This window comes from Neofelis nebulosa, chromosome 7 (assembly GCF_028018385.1).
Source record: "Neofelis nebulosa isolate mNeoNeb1 chromosome 7, mNeoNeb1.pri, whole genome shotgun sequence".
Taxonomy (NCBI): Eukaryota; Metazoa; Chordata; class Mammalia; order Carnivora; family Felidae; genus Neofelis; species Neofelis nebulosa.
The window spans coordinates 123,150,821-123,166,854 of NC_080788.1; the positions used below are offsets into that span (position 1 = coordinate 123,150,821).

The 16,034-nt window shown below is 41.6% G+C and overlaps 2 protein-coding genes across 3 annotated transcripts in view; one reads left to right on the forward strand and one right to left on the reverse strand.

Annotated features, from left to right (window-relative positions):
- TMED8 (transmembrane p24 trafficking protein family member 8) overlaps positions 1-5,768 on the reverse strand; it is a 36,164-nt gene extending 30,396 nt beyond the window's left edge. Inside the window, exon 1 of the mRNA XM_058739835.1 lies at positions 5,540-5,768. Coding sequence (XP_058595818.1) covers positions 5,540-5,624 — 85 coding nt within the window. The 5' untranslated portion in view covers positions 5,625-5,768. The remainder of the gene's footprint in view (positions 1-5,539) is intronic.
- On the forward strand, positions 4,758-13,890 carry SAMD15 (sterile alpha motif domain containing 15). 2 transcript variants are annotated; one of them, XM_058739826.1, is made up of 3 exons: positions 4,758-5,129; positions 8,932-9,030; positions 13,600-13,890. In XM_058739826.1, exons 1-3 carry the CDS (start codon positions 4,944-4,946, stop codon positions 13,834-13,836), a joined length of 522 nt encoding a protein of 173 aa, XP_058595809.1. In that variant the 5' UTR covers positions 4,758-4,943; the 3' UTR covers positions 13,837-13,890. The 2 variants fall into 2 exon arrangements, with proteins under 2 accessions (XP_058595809.1, XP_058595808.1); XM_058739825.1 differs by lacking the exon at positions 4,758-5,129 and adding an exon at positions 5,973-8,003.
- The last annotated feature ends 2,144 nt before the right edge of the window (positions 13,891-16,034 follow it).

Below are 16,034 nucleotides of genomic sequence, written 5' to 3' on the forward strand. Positions count from 1 at the left end.
GGATCAATGAGGGCATATACTATAATTTTGATGGATATTGGCAAATTGCCCTCCACAGCATTTGTGTCAATTTACACTCCTAACAGCAACGCACAAAAGTACTTGTTCCTGCACAACAGTGAGACACCAAGTTGCCCAGAGTATTTATGATTTCCATGTCCCTTTATCATAAATTAGGTTGAGCATTTTTCATATGCTAAAAGCCACTTCTCAGAGCATCTTAATAGCTCATTGTATGCAGGAGAAAAAAGTGAAAAGAGATAGTGCTCTTGATTTTTAAGGTTAAAGGTACATGCTAAATTATGTTAAGAGCTACTGGTAAAACAACGTGTAACTAGATTCAGAGAGCTAGGAAGTAAGAAAAGGAGAAAGAAATACTTAAGTTTATTTCCAGAAGTATCAAGTGTGGAAGATGCAGTCCTGCTATAGAGAGAGAAAACAATTACAAACACAGCTTTTCAAGTTTCCTAAATTTATTTAATGAAATTTAGACCACTATAAAGAAGAAAAAGCCATGTTTTCCTATAGGATAGCTTTTAATATGTCAGCCAAATATAGACAAATTCTACAAGCATTCCTCGAAGAGACCAGAGAAACCAGGACAGGTTTTGCAAATTTAGATGGTATATGGGAATATGGGGGGGTGGGGGGGGGGTTGTTAACGGGTATATATTTATTTCAACACACATTAGGAAAAGTTGACACATCAAAATAGTAACAGCACAGATACCATTTAGAATGAAACAAAAATTTTAATGTCATTTAAAGAAAAAATAACAACCAAATAATTTTGGAATGTATTCTCTAATATGGCAAAAAACATGACTGTGATACCTGCACAGCCGAAGTCTTGGAAACAATGGGCAGAGAAAGGAAAATGGAAGCTCAGGAATAATTAAATTTATAATTGATAGCCCCTAAAGCAAGGTAAAGACGGAAAAAAAGAAACTTTCCTATGATTTCTTTTATATTTGACAATATTTAAAATACTAATTTTCTTCCTGTTACCAGAATATGGTTTCAAACATTCTGATCATGTTTCAGATTTAAATTTATGGTGTACTTTGTACTTTCTCTACAAAGAGAACCAAAAAAGTGTTTTTTTCCTAAAGCATTTGAATATCAGGTCAGAGTTCTTTAGAACAGGTCTCATAGGACTTCCCCTTCACTAAACAGGCTGCAAAGGCATAATTAGCCTGGCCTTTTAGATTCAAGGGCAGAGGAACCAAAAGCAGGTTATGTGGTTAAAGACTCAAGAGGCTTAAATAAAAAGAAACCGGCTGAATTTACATTCCAACCAAATCCAGAGACCACGTAGTCCAATTTTTTGTCAGTCCTTATGAGCGAAATAAGCTCTTAAGTGGTCATTCATATTACAAACTTTGGGTTATGGAATGAATTACGACAGGACTAATTGGCTATCTCAACACAAAACACAACTACTATCAGAAAAAAAAATTACCACAGGCAGACAAATTTATTCCATTTTGATATAAAACTGCAATAGAAAACCAAAACACTATAAGGGCTCTTTGGCATAAATTTCCACTCTTTTGCTCTATGCAATATGGTAGCCACCAATTTTTCAATTCCAACGTAAATTGAAATAGCCACAGTAGGCAACATTTCCATCCCTGCAGAAAGACTGCACTGCTCAAAGACCTACATAAGAATCATGAACAAGTTCACATGACCTGTTTATAGTCCTTAGCATCTAAGTACCTTGATAGCTCTCAGGGTCATATACACCAAACCAAGTACTGCTGCTAACTTCAAGGTCATAACAGATTTGCCCTTTATTTTCCACAAAGCTCAATAAATTAAAAAAAAAAAAAAAAGTCTGTTCTTAAGTGATGCAATATGTATACCTCAGAGAGTTACACTATATAAAGAGCAGTAGCCCTCTCCTCTTGGGGACTAAAGGACCCAGGTGCCCCAAATAAAAGATTATTAAAAACAATTACACTTCACAAAACAATAAGAACGCTGTGGCCACTGCAGAGCTGAGTTCAGAAAAAATAAACAGTTTTCTTACTTCATCACTAAAACTTGAGCTAACATGAAGACACTCAAAAGGTACTTTCTGCAGAGAATATTATTAAAAAACAAGTTATAATTACGATGGATAATTGTAGATTCCTGCTTTCAAGGAATAAGATACACCAAAAAATCAAAACCTTTAATTCAGTAACAACTGAGTGTCCAAACTCATTTCTTAATTGCTGTTTTCCCTCTAAGAGAGGATGGCAGAAATCTTTCAATATCATCCTTTCTTAGGCCTCCACTGCTTACTTATTGGATCATTTTCCAGAGGAAGGTGGCATAAGGATCCAATCAAACTCTTAATTTGAAGCAGTTTTTTAAGTTCATTCCCCAGGTTATACAACACTGAGCCAAGCCAGATACATGATTTCCACACTGCTTTGGAAACCCAGCTGCACGCTAACTCAAGGTTTCTCAAAGGAGCACTGCTGACATTTGGGGCCAGATAATTCTTCATTGTGGGGGCTGTCCCATGCATTGCAGGGTGTTTAGCAGCATCCCTGGCCTCTACCCACCAGGTATCAGTCATAGCCCTCCTACTCCTCCCCAACCCTAGTATCGACAACCAAAACATCCCCTGAGCATCCCAAGGCAAAATCAGTCCTGTTTGAGAACCACTGCTTGTCTTTCTTTTTTTTTTTTTTTATGTTTATTTTTGAGAAAGAGGGAGGGAGAGCGAGCGAACACGAGTAGGGGAGGGGCAGAGAGAGAGAGAGAGAAGGAGACACAGAATCTGAACCAGACTCCAGGCTCTGAGCTGTCAGCAGAGAGCGCGATGCAGGGCTCGAACTCACAGACTGCGAGGTCATGACTTGAGCCGAAGTCAGGCACTTAACCGAATGAGCTACCCAGGCGCCTGGAGAACTACTGCTTTAACCCAAGGAACATTCTTGAATATCTCAACCCTAATTCTTCAGATGCATTTGGTGCTCCACCAAATCTCTGTGTTGAGACTTTGTCTCACCATCCAGCAAATATTTGTAGAACCTCTAGGACACATCAAGGGCTATAGGAGATAAAGAGACAAGACAGATTCTTCCCTTCCCTCAAGCAGATTTCTTGGGGTAAGTGCATAAAGAACTGTAGTATCACATTCAATTATATGTTTTGAATTGCTGATGTTTTTTCCAGTGGTACTCTTGTCTTACCAAACTAAAAACACCTTGAGGGCAAAGACCATAATCTGCTCTGGAATACCAATACTGGCTCAACAGCCAATAAAAACAAATGATTGTAAACTTCATCACAACAAGGCGACAATTTCCTATAGGCAGTAAAATCTCCACAGTTAACCTGGACAGTAAGTTAACCTCTCTCAGCTATAGTTTGTTCCCCTATAAAATGGGGAGGGGGCGCCTGGGTGGCTCAGGCAGTTGAGTGTCCGACGCTTGATTTAGGCTCAGGTTGTGGGATTGAGTCCCATGTCAGGCTCAGTGCTGAGCATGGAGGCTGCTTAAGATTCTCTCTCTCTCTCCCTCTGCCCCTCTCCCTTGCGCGCGCGCGCGCTCTCTCAAATAAATTAATTAAATAAATCAAATGGGGAGAAAATGACTCTTCACAGGATTAAATCAGATAATACAGGTAAATCTTTTTCCACTTTCTGGCACAGAGTAAGCATTCAATTAATGTAAGTTACCATTACTATTATTTTAAGAGCAACAAATCCTACCTCAAGGGGAAGAACTTGCTCTGGGCCACAGTAACAAACCCCTACATGACAGAAGAAGAAACCAACACTCACCCTGCTAAGGACAAGAGAAGAAACTAACCAGAAGTATTTTTATCAGTGTCCTGGGAACAAAAAGAGAATTCAGGAACCAATTAAAAGGGGTGAGGGGGAGAGGAGACTCACTCAGAGGCAAAACCACCATCCTCCAACATAGTCCTGGACTATTCTTAAGACTTTTCTATTTAAAATGTTTGGGTTTGTTTGCCATAAGCACACAAGGAGCTAAAGGGGAAGTTGAAAAGAAAAGAAAAAAAATCCTCAACTTATAAGTATTGACATATGCAAGGGACAGATGTTTATGAGACTTTTGAGTGTTCATTTGCTGAGTCTCTTAGAAATTATGCTTAAAATTTTTATTGCTATAATGTTAAATACATGCCATCAATTTTGAATATACTACAAAGCATAAAAGTTCACATGAAGGAAGAAAAGACAAAAATTGTTAGATATTTTAAAGAGAACATAAAGTCATGGGGAAAAGCTGGGTGACTCAAAGGTAGGTGTGTGTGTGTGTGTGTGTGTGTGTGTGTGTGTGTGTTCCACTGAAGTAGCATTAGAAGATGGGAGAGATTTGGGATAGAAGTAAAAGACGAGAAAAACCATCGTGCTGGAAGACACACATCCAGGAACACCTCCCACAGCACCTTATTCTCGTAATAACGAATACCACCAGTATGGTTATGTACCAGGAGCTAGGCACCAGTGCCTCGCTCTCACTGGCTCATGTAATTTCCCCAGCAGTCTGATTAGACAGGTACTAGAAGCACCCACATTTGACAGATGACGAAACGGAGATAGGGAGAAGTGACTTGCCCAAGGTCAAATCAGTAAACTGAAGATTCAGACTCCGACCCAGGCGCCACCTCTACCGCTACAATTTATGGTGCCTATTTTAATTTCAGACTTGGAAAATTAATTTATACTTGCCACTTAGCGAGATCAGTTGTCTCCCCCTACCCTTTGAACCTCCTGGTGTGGTAAGCATAAGGAGGCCCGAAAGGTGAAGTGCGCCAGATGCACCCTTCGCCCCTGGGATGGCGAACCCTTGCCGAGGAACTGGCGTGGGTAGAAACGGGGACGGTTTCCCGAACCAGAAGAGGAGGGTGCCGGCGAATGAGGGAGGTCGCCAAAGTCCCTAAGTCAGCCCCTACGTCCTGCCTTGGCTCTGGCCATGACGTTCACTCAGAAGACCCCGGAGCCTACAGGGTCCCGCCCGGCTCTCGTCTCCCGCACTCTGAGCGATGGAGAGGGGCGGCGAGGCGCGGGGGCCCGCGTGCAGCGGCCAGGACCAAGCGGGGCTCAGGCCAGCGGAAGGCGAGGCTCCCCAGGCGGACGCGGGCAGAGAGCGCGCGGAGAGGTGGGGAGCGGGGTGCGGAGCCACAAGCAGTGGGCAGCGAGGCCAGAGGGGCTGGGGTCCGCGGCCGAGGAGGAGCCGGCGGGCGAGCTCAAGAGGCGCCGCGGGCAGAGAAGCCCCGTCACCGCCAGCTGGGCCGATGGGAGAACGGAAGCCGGGCAGGAACCACGCCATTTCGAAAGAGGAGTAGCAAACAAGCTCGAGCGCAGCCCCAGGCTGGGCGGCGGGGACGGGGGCAGGGGCGCGGCCAGGGGCAGCGAAGGCGGGGGCTCTGCGCGGCAAGGGGCTGCCCGGGCAGGTCCGCTCCGCCGAGGGGCGCGGGACAGAGCGGGGCAGGGTGCGGCCCGAGCGTCGCGCGACGCGCCGGGCCCCGAGGCCGGACGGACCCACCCGCCGGCCCCCGGCTTGCGTACCTGAGGCGGCCGCCTGGCTCCCCTCCACTCCCGGGCTCTCCCCGGCGCGGCCCGCCGGCCCCCCGGCTGCCTGCCGCTCCGACATCTGCAGCCAGCGCCGCCAGCGCCTCCGCCGCCACCAGCGAGTGGCTCCGGAAACAGCCGAAGGCCGAGCGAGCACGGCGGCGGCGCTCCGGGAGGAGCCGAGTGGGGCCCGCGGGCCGGAAGGGGCCGAGGGCCGGCCCCGAGGGGCCGCAGGGGCTTTGGGCAGCGGAGGCTGGCGACGCGGACGCGGGGAGGGTGACTGCGTGCTTTTGAACGCAGGTTTTTAGTCAGGGCTAGACAGAACAAGCAAAACCTTGGGAAGATTCAGGAAGACCCGACCGGAAATCATGGTATCCATAGAGACGCTATCGGAAGTTGGGGTTGCTAGGAGGCCTGAGCGCGTCGGCCAATGTGCGTCATGGCTGAAGTCCCAGAATATTACGATTCAGGCTCGGATGAAGGAGACCTGGAGTATGAGGACCTCAAACTGCCTAGGTCACTTAAAATGGCTCAAGATGGCGAAGTTGACACCACGGCAGAAGTAGGCCTGGAGCTACAGATTGACCAGGAGCCACAACCAGAGGCGGAGGAAGAGGACCTCAAATCGGGGGCGCCAGACAATGTGCACCTACACCTAAAACCGACCAGCATGTCTGAGAAAGAGATTCCTAGGGAGTCAGAGATAGACTTTTCTAGCAAGACTGATCCAGGGATGTCCCAGGAGGCACAGTCAGAAACACTCAGAGAGATCGAAGAGCTCTTCCAGGATTTGGATGTCCTTATGCATGATAAGGAAGAACCAGGCTTAGAGTCACCAGAGGAGGCCAAACTAGATCTTAGAGAGGATGTACTCATAGAGTTGGCTGAGGAAACAGGTCTGGAGCTACCAAAGGAGACTAAAGGGGCCTCAATCAGTGAGACTAATTTAGAGTTACCAGAAGAGACCAAATTGGAAGTTCTGGAGGATTCACTTAGAGCACAATATGAAGAAACAGGTCTAGAAACTTCAGAGCAGACCAAACCTGAATTTCCGAGTGAGAAACCAAGAAAATCAATTGAAGAGGCAGATCTACAGCCGCCAGAAGTGACCACACCAGAGATTCCAAAGGAAGCACAGAGAGAGTCACCTAGGGAGAAAAGGACCGAGCCATCTGAGCAGGCGAAACCAGAGTTGCCAGGAGGGAAACCAAGAGAAACTGAAGAGTCAGGTCTGGAGCCCGCAGAAGAGACGAAAACAGAGGGTCCACAGGAAATACAAAGAAAATCAACTGAGGAGAAAGAGACAGACCCACCTCAACAGACTAAAGCAGAGTTTCCAAAGGAGAAACCAAGAAATTCTACTGAGGAGGCAGGTCCACAGCCCCCAGAAGAGACTAAATCAGAGATTCCAGAGGAGGACGGAAGAAAATCAACTGAGGAGAAACAGAGAGAGCCACCTCAGCAAACTAAATCAAAGTTTCTAGACCAGAAACCAGCTAAGTCTAGTGAAGAGACACAAAGGAAATCAACTGAGGAGAAAGTTCTAGAGCCACTAGAAGTGACCAAATCAGAATTTCCTGAGGAAAAATCAAGAAAATCAATCAAGGAAACAGGTCTAGAGCCATCAGGAAAGACAAAACCAGAAGTTCAAGAAGAGATACTGAGAGAATCAACTGTGAAGAAAGTTTTAGAACCACTAGAGGACACTAAATCATCAGGTCAAAATGATAAGCAGAGAAAATCAACTGAGGAGATAGGACTAGCACCACCACAGAAGATCAAATCAGAGGAGACAGTAAGAGAGTCAACAGAGGAGAAAGGTCTAGAGCCACCAGAACAGACTAAACCAAAGTTTCCAAAGGAAGAACCAAGAAAATCAACTGAGGAAACAGGTCAAGTGCTGCCACAGAAGACAAAACCAGAGGTTCAAGAGAAGACACAAACAGAGGAAGCTACAGAGAAAGATCTAGAGTTACCTGATAAAGCCAAACTACCACTAAGAAAAGAGACACATGTAGAATTTTCCAAGGAAGATTGGCCAGAACTAGTTAAATTTAAGCAGTCTGTAGACAAGGATCAGCTAGAGTACTCTGACTATCAAAGAACGTGGTCGGTAAAAGAAACCAAGAAAGCTAAAAGAGATTCTATGTTTGGGTCTCCTACAATAAGCGAAATAGACTCAATAAGTACAAGTTATGAGTTCTCCAAAGAACATAATGGACTGTTTGAGATTACTGATACCAGTAGTGACTTCTACGCATATGTCTCAGATTATCAGAGGGATTTGGGGGAGCCTTTTGGTGAAATAGTTGAAGATTTGTCCCCAGAGTTGAAGGAACTAGCACACAAAGATGAAGAAACCTCGCCAAAAGAAAGTATAGAGCTACAATTTGAGTATCTTAAATGGAGCCCAGAGAAAGTTGCAGAGTGGATTAGCAAACTAGGCTTTCCTCAGTACAAGGTATACAAAAATAATGTTTTTAAAGATCACATTCTCTCATCTTTCTACCTCTTATTCCTCTTACCCTTACCTGAGCTCTCGCTTCTTCTTCCCTAGAAGGAGCATAGAAAAGTCCTGGACTATGGTAGAGGTAACTTGGATTTTAATTTTGGCCTTTCTACTGATGTATTTTGTATTTTGATAGACGAAGGGAGGGTCACATTTGTTTCCCTATTTATCACAGTAAGTATACTTCTTTGTAATTCTTGAATAAAGACTAAAAAAATTATATAGGCCTCTTTTCATAGATAAGTATCTTTCTTTTTGACAGATTTTGTCCAAGGTAGACTTTTGGTACTTTGTCAAGTTTAGTGTCAGCTCCCTTAACTTGTACTACTAATCTTAAGTGTGTGTCTGCCCCAAAAATGTCATATGTATCATGAGCACCTAACAGTATTAATGTAAATAGTTCATCAAGAGTAGTTCTATTAAAAAGACAGAGTTAATGCCAACTGTACTTCAATAAAAAATAAAAATAAAATTTAAAAAAGGAAGCTGGGAAAAAAAGATAAGAGAAAATCTTATTTTGTTGATGCCAGCTATGTTCTTAGGCTGCCACAAAACAACATAAGATCTGTGATCTTTTGCACCCCAGTACTTAGAAATGTAATTGAGGAATGAAAGAAGCATTGGTTGTATCATGCCAAAAAAAAAAGTATCAGTGTGAAATTTAATCAAGAGCTCAGGTGGAAAAAATGTGGGATTATTAGGATTATTATTAAATTTCAATTTGCTTTAAAATTTAATTAAAATTTTTTCTCTGTATTGAACCAGAAACAAACATGATTTGTCTCTCCCTTCCTTCTCTTCCCCCAATTCTTTCTTCTCCTTCCCAACTTCCTGCTATTTGCCACAAATCATCTGAGTGATGTTCTTGTTATACTAACAGGAGTGTTTTACCACAAACTTCATCAGTGGCCGAAAACTCATTCATGTAAACTGCTCAAACCTCCCTCAGATGGGGATAACAGATTTTGAGGACATGAAGGTGAGTTGTGTTTAATGTTTCCCTATAGAGCACTGTCTTGTAGAAAAAGACCACTTACTACAAGTTGGTATTTCCAGTCATACCCTCACATAGCTACCAAGTACCACCAGATAAATATCTTACTCTTTTTATGTTCAAAGATGATACAACTATGTGTATGAGCTCTAATTTCAACTTACATTAATAGTATACTGGATTTTCTAAATAAAAATAAGGAACAGAATTAGCAAATTAGTAACTTGTAATATAAATTCCTGAAATGTTTAAATACCAAGAATTTCAGCTTCTTATGAGAAAACATTTTTCAGAGTCTGCCAATTCATTTTGCTTCTTTGACATTTTGATTCCAGAAATACAGTATCAACAATGCAATAAGAAAAATTCTAATTATCCTTTTCTGGTCTTGCAGGAGTAGGGACACCTGGCTGGCCCAGTCAGTAGAGCATGCAATTCTTTATCTCTCAGTTGTGAGTTCAAGACCCATATTGGGTATAAAGCTCAGTTAAAGAAAAATTGGGGCGCCTGGGTGGCTCAGTCAGTTAAGGGTCTGACTCTTGATTTCAGCTCAGGTTATGATCTCATGGTTCGTCAGATCAAGCTCCTTGTTGGGCTCTGCACTGACAGCTTGGGATTCTCTCTCTCCCCCTTTCTCTCTGCCCCTCCTCTGCTCATGCTCGTTCTCTCTCAAAATAAATAAGTAAAACATTTTTTAAAAAATTGAAATTCTCAAATGATGAATCCAGTGGTCTATCCTTATACCTCAAGAACTTTGAATAAGCAAACTTCAGAATATTTATCAAAGTCACCAAAGTGTGACCCCCTCCTTGAGGTCACTAGAGTAATAAAAATTAAGACATTTAAAGGTTTCTTAGATAAGCTTTGCTTGACACATAGGTCCACTTAAAAAAGCTAATTATAGGGGCGCCTGGGTGGCGCAGTCGGTTAAGCGTCCAACTTCAGCCAGGTCACGATCTCACTTCAGCCAGGTCACGATCTCACGGTCCGTGAGTTCGAGCCCCGCGTCGGGCTCTGGGCTGATGGCTCGGAGCCTGGAGCCTGTTTCCGATTCTGTGTCTCCCTCTTTCTCTGCCCCCCCCCCATTCATGCTCTGTCTCTCTCTGTCCCAAAAATAAATAAAAAACGTTGGAAAAAAAAAAAAAGCTAATTATACACTATGACACAGGTAACTTTTTAGAGATCACACATGAACTTAATGTTGGTTCTCAACCCTTTTGGGAGCTCTCTTGTGTCATCTGAAATTGGCCCCTGTACTCAGAGGGCAGGGAGAGACTGAAGAAACATGTAGGCCACTCCAGGTTGGTAGGTGGCAGTTTTAATAATAATAAAGAGAATTTACATATGAGGTTTCTCCTGGGTGGCAACAAGATGAATGATTTCCATGCCTGTCCTCTAAATCTCAAAAGTTTATAAAGAAGCCCTAACAGGGGTCAGTCACGTATACTGTGCAAGTGTTTTCAACACCACATCACTTTTCCAAGGCCATGTCCTTAGAGCAGCCTCAGGAAGCAGGAAAGGCAAGTGGAGCCCGCATTCCAAGGACAGGGAAGGGGGTAAGGAGCCTCTGGGTGCCCAGGTCCAGCTCATAGGTCAATCAGCAGTCACATCTTTTTTTATCACATTCCCCCACACTTAAGCATGCTATAGATACCTTTTTTTACTGATAAATAAGCACCTTTAGTTCTACCATTGTAATTACAGCACCTAGTACATCCAAAATTCATCCCATAACAAAACTTACATAGTGTAATGCTCTTTTCCATGATAACTCTCCTGTATCATCATTCATGGACTTGGGCAGAATAGCAGGACTGGGAAAAGAGCTGGTGGCTTGAGAGTGCAAAATTCTAGGCATGCTGATAAGAAACTGAACCCCATTTGAATGGTGCATCCCATTTACAAGCCTTGCAGTTAACATATGGCCAGTTTCTATTCTCTTCAACTTCCTTAATTATGCAATTATTCATGCCTCACCTGTGGAAAGAACTCACCATTCCCTTTGCTCTTTCTCCAATGTACTGAGAAGATGAGAAAAGAGCTAGTGGGGTGGGTGAGACTGATGGGGAGTACAGAAGGGACGAAGCACTAATTCTTCTTTGAACCTGGCCAAAGGATCTCTTAAAACCACTATCCTATCATTCCCATTTGTAGTGATGCATTAGCTTGGTAAAAAGGGAAAGGAAGTCAATTGTATTTATTCTAGGGACAAGCTAAACAAGATAGCATTACACCTGCTTCAGCTTTGTCTCTTAGAGAATCTCAAAGCAAAAAAATTTTTGAGAGCACGCGTGCACACACAGGGGAAAGGGACACTGGGAAAGGGAGAGAGAGAATCTCAAGCAAGCTCCACACCCAGCTCAGAGCTTGATGCAGGACTCAATCTCACAACTGCAAGATCATGACCTGAGCCTAAATCAAGAGTTAGACACTCAAATGACTGAGCCACCCAGGTGCCCCAATTCTCAAAATATTTTTAACTGTTCACTCCATCAAGTGAACAAAAGAACTCTTGGGAAATATTTGGGGAAGAACATAGGTGAATTGCTTATTCCTTTTGTATGCATGATTTTATAGAATATAACCTCATAAGCTTTATATCCCAGCAATTTTACTACACTTGCCTCGTTTCAAACTATTTGAAAAGCACAGATTAATAATATGTGAGCAAATTCTCACAAGACAAAATATTTTTCTTTAACTTTCAATTTTCAGATAATTTTAGTTTTACAGAAGAGTTGCGAAGATGGTACAAAGTTCCTATGTACTCTTAACGCAGCATTCCCTAATGTTAACATCTTATGTAACCATGGGGGCATTTATCAAAACAAAGAAATTACCACTGGTACAGTATTCCTAAGTAAATTATAGACTTTATTCAGATTTCTTATATTTCTCCACTGATGTCCTTCTTTTATTCCAGTATCCAACTGGGGATACCACTTTGCCTTTAGTTGCCATTGTTTCTTTGGTCTCCTCCAATATGTGACAGTTTCTTTTTTGTTGTTTCATAAAGTTTTAAATTTTTGTAATGTTTATTTATTTTTGAAAGAGAGAGAGCGCAAGCTGGGGAGGGGCAGAGAGAGAGGGAGACACAGATTCCGAAGCAGGCTCCAGGCTCCAATTTGTCAGCACAGAGCCAGACACGGGGCTCGAACTCACGGACCGCGAGATCATGACCTGAGCCGAAGTCTGACACTTAAATGACTGAGCCACCCAGGCACCCCGACATCTTTAGGTTTAATTATAGGTTCCAATTATGTAAATGTGCATAGTTACATACATAAGGTAACCACAAACAGTATGTATTATATTGTTAATGATGAAGCAAAACTATCCGTAGCTTACAAATAAAAGAATAGCAGCCTTTAAAAACCATAATCAACACAGAATACAATGATGATATAATAATAATAGAATCCTCTTGAAAACTAGAACTGTTACAGATTCTGCATGAGACCATTTGCATTGAGCATGAGGCTCCATCCTAGAATGCAGAATTAAGAATCCTTAGGAAACTCTTATAATCTTCATAAATATCTGTATTCCTGTAATCCTTACTAACTTAAGTAAGTTACTAGTAAATTGCTCTAAGTCTTCGGCAAAAATAAGATCTGCGGCTTATCGTTTATCAGAACTAATGAAAGAACTCACAGTTTTATATTAATTTATAGCCCATCAAAGGTCCCTCATGGTCCATTGATGAACTTCAGACATAGAATTAGATGAGAGATGGTTACATTTTATTTCCTGATTCCACATCTAACCAGCAGCTTTGTAACACTTTTAATTTCTGCATTAGAATATTAAACAGTATTGGGCTCTCTCAGCCTGCAGTAGGCACATAGTTCTTTTGGTTAATAGTGAATAAATCTGTCTATGATTACAGGGTCCCTCCAGGGGGCACCATCTGTTAACCTCAGTGAATTTGTGAAAGAACCTGCTCTGGTCAGGGGCACTCAGGGTGAGGTGCTGACCTAACAAGGTGCTCGGTGTAGCAGCATCAATTACAAATGAGAATTCTTAAGAGCCACCTGTAGTAATTTGGATCTCTAATTCTAATAAAACAGCTGGAACTTTAATGTCTGCTTTTTAGTGTTTGAGATTTGTTTTTAGTCAAACAAATTAAGTAACTATTTGAGTTATTTTTTTCTTAATTGCAAATTAACTGAGCCCCTTATAGACAAGTGATTTATTAACCTTCCCAGAGACAGTCATGGCTCTTAATCTGAACATATTATCTGCTCATATGGCTGATCAGATTGCTCAGCCAAAAGAAAGAAATGAACCCATCCATGGCAAGCCATTGCCAAGAGCCTAGAAACACCTTTAAATGGAACTTATAAAAAGGTAATAAATCATTTGATGTTTCTTATAAGGACTTTATTTTGAGAATGCCAGGCTAGTAAGCATTTCCATGTGTTATTTCATTATTTTATTTTCCCTTAGAAATAACTTAAAAGGTTACCATTCAAAAGGCCTAGGAAAATAAATAAAGCTTCTTTAATTTATATTTTCAGTTAACCCCATTAAAAAATTGTTCTTGTATTTTAGGTAATTTCTCGGCATACACGGGAGCTACTGGGAATTGAAGAGCCATTATTCAAACGCACCATCACCCTTCCCTACAGGGACAATATAGGCTTATTTTTAGAGCAAAAAGGTCATACTGGGGTAAAATCTGATTCCTTGACCTTATCTGAATTTGTGCAAGCAGCAGGATTACAGAACTATGCTCCAAAAGTAACTGCCCCTGAAAAGAATGAAGCATTGTATTACACTGAACCGTAGGGAAGAGCCATTTCACTTACCTGAAAGATCAAACTAAACTACTTGGGGGAAGAAGTATGGTCTTTTGGGTTCTCTTTTTATCTTCTTCATTAAGGATCAGAGTTAGAACTCCTGGCTCCACCCCTAGTTCTGTCAGCACCTCGCAGCACCTTCCTTTTATTTGGGTTTCAATTTAGCTCCGTGTTTAAACAAAGATATCAATATTTCTCTTTCTGGGTAATTATAAGGATTCCTGATAAATTTCAGTAATGTATCTGGTATAGGAACATGTTAGGGAAATGGAATTAAAAGTAAAATCTCCTGCCAACCTAAATAATCTTCTCGACAAATGCAGAAAAAGAAACAGTTGTATTATTGAATCAGCATTAAATCAGTCAGTGATGTATATCACAGGCAAGCTGCGAAAGAAGACTGCAAAGTTGAGGAGATCTCACCCTTTTATATAGCCAGCCAGACAGAATCCATTACTTACATGTTAACTGTCTGTATCCAAAAGAAAAAGAAAACTTCTCTTATCTTTATGACAAACATGAAGTTACTATTGGAGCCAGGCACTTAGGCCCAAGAGATAAGGTGCCATCCTCCTTAATGCTCACATTTCAAAGAGATGGCCCCAAAGCCCCCCAAACAGACAGTCTTGGGATGTAAAACTGGTAGTGACTTACTCAACTTTTTAGAGGATTTATGTACATGTCAAAAACAGAAAAAGGATTTAAATTACATGTTTTGTAAAGGAAATGTAAGGAAAGGGAGAAGGGGAGTTCTTTCATTTTTTGCATCAGAGAAAAAAATTTTAATATTTTTTAAAATTTATATTTATCCTTACAAACAACATGGCTTATAGGAGTACCACTGGACTATGGAATAGGGACTGGAGTTTGTTTACCAGGCTCTTTTATGTGGTACTTTCCAGACCTTTATAAAATAAAATTCAGGGGGTGCCTGGCTGGCTGGCTCAGTCAGTAGAGAATGCAACTCTTGATCTCAGGGTTATGAGTTTGAGCCCCACATTGGGGGTAAGGTTTACAGAAAGGAAGGAAAGGAAAGGGAAGGAAAGTAAAGGAAAGAAAAGAAAGGAAAGAAAGAAAGAGAGAAAGGAGAGAAAGAAAAAGAGAGAAAGAAAAGGAAAGAGAAAAAAAGGAAGGAAAGAAGAAAGAAGAAGAAAGAAAGAAACAGAAAAAGAAAGAAATTGAATGAAAGAATGAATGAATGAATTCAGAGTCTACCCATAACTGACTGCTCAAAAAAAAAGATAAAATAGTTCGTGTTGCTTGAATGACTCCAGTTCCTCTCTAGTTTACAGGCTTAACTGTTCTTTCTCTTCCCAGCCTCACTTCTTAGTCCTAAAAGCCACTAAAGGGCTACCATAATCCAGAAAGGCAATGATGTACCCTGTCCAGTTCCCTACACCTGAATGAATAGTCAAAGGAATCAATTTCTTTTTTTTTTGTACTGAGAAAAGGAACAGTACCTCAAGTTAGCATTCGTACCAACTGTTAATATTTGATGATGCACCTAGTTTTTTCCCACATTGGACCAATGAAATTTTATCTCAAACCATTCTACACCATACCATTGAGTTTGCCTGGCTCACAATTATGCAAAAGAGAAAAATGTAAATGATTAATCTAACACAATGGTGGTTTACAAGTATAGTGAATGGTTTTGTTCAAAAGCACTTTAGCGTTTAGCAAACAATTGCCTGTTCAATGACAGAACATAGTCAATGTCCTCCTTTCTCAACCTGATGGTCACTGCTGTTGTTTTCTACTCTATTATAACTGACAAAGTATTTGCAAAATGTAAAGGCAATAACTTTGCAGTGTAGGAATAAGATCTATATTTTGCAAAATTATTTTTAGCCATGTAATATAAATGCCAGCCATTTATAAAAATGGTTTTGTGGTTTAAAATGGTTTAAATGGGGGGGCCTGGGTGGCTCAGTGGGTTAAGTATCTGTCTTCAGCTCAGGTCATGATCTCACAGCTCGTGAGTTCAAGCCCCACATCGGGCTCTGTGCTGACAGCTCAGAGCCTGGGGTCTGCTTTGGATTCTGTGTCCCTCTCTCACAGTGCCCCTCCCTCGCTCATGCTCGTGTCTCTCTCTCTCTCTCTCTCTCTCTCTCTCTCTCTCTCTCTCTCTCTCTCTCTCAAGGATAAATAAAACATTAAAAAAATAAATACAAATAAAAAATAAAA

What these genes read in the sequence shown, in the direction of transcription:
- SAMD15 (XM_058739825.1), top strand. Translation starts at nt 5,973, where the DNA reads ATGTGCGTCATGGCTGAAGTCCCAGAATATTACGATTCAGGCTCGGAT. An exon ending in TAGGCTTTCCTCAGTACAAG is followed by an intron (nt 8,004 to 8,931) that starts GTATACAAAAAT and finishes TTATACTAACAG; the next exon opens with GAGTGTTTTACCACAAACTT. An exon ending in CAGATTTTGAGGACATGAAG is followed by an intron (nt 9,031 to 13,599) that starts GTGAGTTGTGTT and finishes CTTGTATTTTAG; the next exon opens with GTAATTTCTCGGCATACACG.